The 3690-nt window shown below is 45.6% G+C and overlaps 1 protein-coding gene and 1 pseudogene across 2 annotated transcripts in view; one reads left to right on the top strand and one right to left on the bottom strand.

Annotated features, from left to right (window-relative positions):
• Nucleotides 1-946, bottom strand: LOC108518378 (proteasome subunit alpha type-6 pseudogene; annotated as a pseudogene). Its single transcript, XR_001882354.1, has one exon. The product of XR_001882354.1 is annotated as a proteasome subunit alpha type-6 pseudogene (transcript).
• Nucleotides 1-3690, top strand: part of CDC45 (cell division cycle 45) — a 48738-nt gene that overhangs the window by 4541 nt on the left and 40507 nt on the right. Inside the window, exon 5 of the mRNA XM_017856655.1 lies at nt 2240-2383. Within this exon, the coding sequence (XP_017712144.1) occupies nt 2240-2383 (144 nt within the window). The remainder of the gene's footprint in view (nt 1-2239; nt 2384-3690) is intronic.

Below are 3690 nucleotides of genomic sequence, written 5' to 3'. Positions count from 1 at the left end.
TTATTTTCCAAAAGTGTTGTTTTTATTTATATAGAGTCCTAACCACTTCAGTGGCAGGAGGAGTGGGAGAGGTTCCTTTTTTAATCCAGGGACCTCCATAATGTTGGTTTGTTGTTACCAAACACACAGGTAAGTGGCATCACGGATCTGGTAAACTAACGACAATGTTTAGTCTCTCTCTGCTAGAGCAACAAGGTGAGCATCAATCTCTGCTTCTGTAAGAATCCTGAATTTAGGATTTTCAACTGTCACTACTCCAACTTCTATTTCTGAAGGTTTGAAATCAATTGATAGAACAGTAGACAGGGATGTAATTGCAGTTTCCACTGCCTGTTCAAATGTCCAATCAAATTTCTTCTTCACTTTTTTTTCAAGGAAGCTGGTTGACTCAGTTTGTTTAACTCCTGCTGCAGTGGCTTTAAACCCACAGTAGTAACCTGCAGGATCACACTTATATACCTGAGGGCCTTGCTCTTCATCTATACCAATTAAAATCATACAACAACCAAGAGGCCTCATTTCAGCATTCTGTGTGTAGACCTGAGAAATATCGGCAATTATTTTACACAGCATGTCCACAGGAATCTCATAGCCATACTTGTATTTCCAGTTAGCTGCCTCATAGCGTGCCCTCTGTACCTGGGATCTGCTGTCAGCTGTCATTCCGGTCATCACACAACCAATGTTTTCAGTTATCTTGAATAAGTGAGTCACTGTGCTGGAATCCAATAGTTTGTCAGGTACTTTCTTCTGTGTGACAATTACTGCACAGTCTTTCCCTCTGACAGCTACTGATGTAAGGCCACCCTGGTTAATAGCCTTAAAAGCATATTCTACTTGGTAGAGCCGACCCTCGGGTGAAAAAATAGTAATGTAGCGGTCAAAACTGGCGCTGGAACCACGGGACATGTTGGTAGAAGCACTACTTTAAACACAATCCCTGGGTCCCGTCCTGTCTGTACTTCTTATGCCATGTACAATGTCTCACCTGGTGTTCTTGGTGAGGTGTGTGTCTGACTGTCCTGTGGGATTGGAACAGCCTGAACACAAGAACTTGGTCTTTGTCATCCTTTTTTTAAGAGATAGGCTAGAGTACAGTGGCACAATCATGGCTCACTGCAGCCTCAAACTCCTGGGTTCAACTGACCCTCCTGCCTCAGCCTCCTTAGTAGGTGGGACTACAGGCACATACCACCACGCTCAGAAAATATTTGTTTATATTTTTAGTTGAAATGGAGTCTTGGCTGGGCGTGGTGGCTCACACCTGTAATCCCAAGCACTTTGGGAGGCCGAGGAGGGTGGATCATGAGGTCAGAAGATTGAGACCATCGTGGCTAACATGGTGAAACCCCGTCTCTACTAAAAATACAAAAAATTAGCCGGGCATGGTGGTGGGCACCTGTAGTCCCAGCTACTTGGGAGGCTGAAGTAGGAGAATGGCGTGAACTTTGGAGGTAGAGCTTGCGGTGAGCCAAGATCGTACCACTGCTCTCCAGCCTGGGCGACAAAGTGAGACTCCGTCTCAAAAAAAAAAAAGAGGCTGGGCGCGGTGGCTCAAGCCTGTAATCCCAGCACTTTGGGAGGCCGAGACAGGCGGATCACGAGGTCAGGAGATCGAGACCATCCTGGCTAACCCGGAGAAACCCCATCTCTACTAAAAAATACAAAAAACTAGCTGGGCGAGGTGGCGGGCGCCTGTAGTCCCAGCTACTTGGGAGGCTGAGGCAGGAGAATGACATAAACCCGGGAGGCGGAGTTTGCAGTGAACTGAGATCCGGCCATTGCACTCCAGCCTGGGTGACAGAGCGAGACTCCGTCTCAAAAAAAAAAAGAAAAATCAGCTTGGAATTACTTTTAGACAGGAGTTTTAGTCACCTAGGGGTTACACATCTTCATGTCCTTTATCAGAGGCCAAGTTGTGGGGCGTTCATTTTATTCATGTATGATATAAGAGGATGCTGTGTTTCCAGACTTAAGTAGACTAGATGGTCCTCAAAGAATTGTTTTCAGATTTTCGTAATTTCTGCATACCACATATGGTGTAACTCTGGTGCCTCACTGGTAATGAAAACAAGAAAATTCCTTGGAAGCCTGGAACTCTTATTAAATTGGTAGCTATTTGTATGAACAGGAAACTGAGTCAGCTTATTAGGAAATGATAAGATTCTGCAGAAGAACATAATTGTGTAGTTTTCCGTAGGAAGAGGAGAGGCTTAATTCCTTTTTATTTTGAACTTAGATCAAATTACTCATTAAACAAGATGATGACCTTGAAGTTCCCGCCTATGAAGACATCTTCAGGGATGAAGAGGAGGATGAAGAGCATTCAGGAAATGACAGCGATGGGTCAGAGCCTTCTGAGAAGCGCACACGGTTAGAAGAGGTGTGTTTGGGTCTCTCACGGCCATCCTGGAGGAACTTGCACTCCCAGAGGTCAGAGGTCATCCTAAAGGCTGCCAGGCCCAGGTGTAACTGAGGGCAGTGGGAAGTGGAGAAGTTAGCAGGCATGGATGCTGACCCTGGGCTCTGCTGTCCCCTGGTTGTGTGGCCTCAGGCAGGTTACTGGACTTCCCTGAATAGTGGCTTATCTGTCCAATAGGATCCTGTCAGATGAAATGTAATTTAGGACAGCTCAGCTCTGCAGCTAGATAGCAAAAAAATAATGTAGAGAAGCAATAAATAGTGCAACTCCCACCCCTTCCTTTCCTGCTTTCTTCTAGCATCGCTCACTGTGCAGTCACTGCAGAGGAGCAATGTGGTTCTGCATCCCTTGGCCAGGCCCCAGTTACTCCAGGGGAGGTATCTTGTATGTGCAGATACGAATGGTTTTCACCATGTGGACCTTGGGTCTGAGCTGCTTAGTGATCTGGAGCTGGGCCCAGGGGCCTACCCAACACTACAGCTTCTGCCAGATGTAAAATGATAGGCAGAAGGTGGTGGTTCCTATAGCACAGAGGGCCATATCATCATATGAAGATGCCCTCTGGCACCTGATCTTGGTGTGTGACCTAGAATTTGCCCCGGGAATGTCCTAAGGTCTTCCCTTCATCCTCAGCCTGACATTTCCTAGTAATGTGCTTTTGGGAAGTCTTTTTGAGCCGTATTTGAGACATTCAGGACATTCTCCATTTGAAGAAGGGGAAGAAGGGGCAGTGCCCTTGAAACTGAGGCATGCTTCTCTCTTCTTTCTCACCTTTGTCACCCCTTTCACTAGGTTTGGATGTCTCATTGGGAACCTCTTGGATCCACTCTTATATTTCCTTACTTCTTGCCCAGCTCTTTGTTCTATTTTTTGGAAGACTTTTTGGTCTTTATTTTTTTTTTTTCCCTGCAGACAGGGTCTCTCTCTGGCCTCAAACTTCTTGGCTCACTCGATCCTCCCACTTCAGTCTCCCAAGTAGCTGAGACTGTAAGCACATGCCACTACACTCAGCTTAGTCTTTATCTTCTAATCTTTGATTTGTGAGAGGTCTTTCTTGTTCTCTGAATTTTTTTATATATAACATTCTTTTTTTTTATATATATACTTTAAGTTCTAGGGTACATGTGCATAACGTGCAGGTTTGTTACGTATGTATACTTGTGCCATGTTGGTGTGCTGCACCCATCAACTCGTCAGCACCCATCAATTTGTCATTTATATCAGGTATAACTCCCAATGCAATCCCTCCCCCCTCCCCCCTCCCCCCT

Source organism: Rhinopithecus bieti, unplaced genomic scaffold (assembly GCF_001698545.2).
Source record: "Rhinopithecus bieti isolate Rb0 unplaced genomic scaffold, ASM169854v2 scaffold_44745, whole genome shotgun sequence".
Taxonomy (NCBI): domain Eukaryota; kingdom Metazoa; phylum Chordata; class Mammalia; order Primates; family Cercopithecidae; genus Rhinopithecus; species Rhinopithecus bieti.
This window is presented reverse-complemented; position numbering and strand designations above follow the sequence as displayed.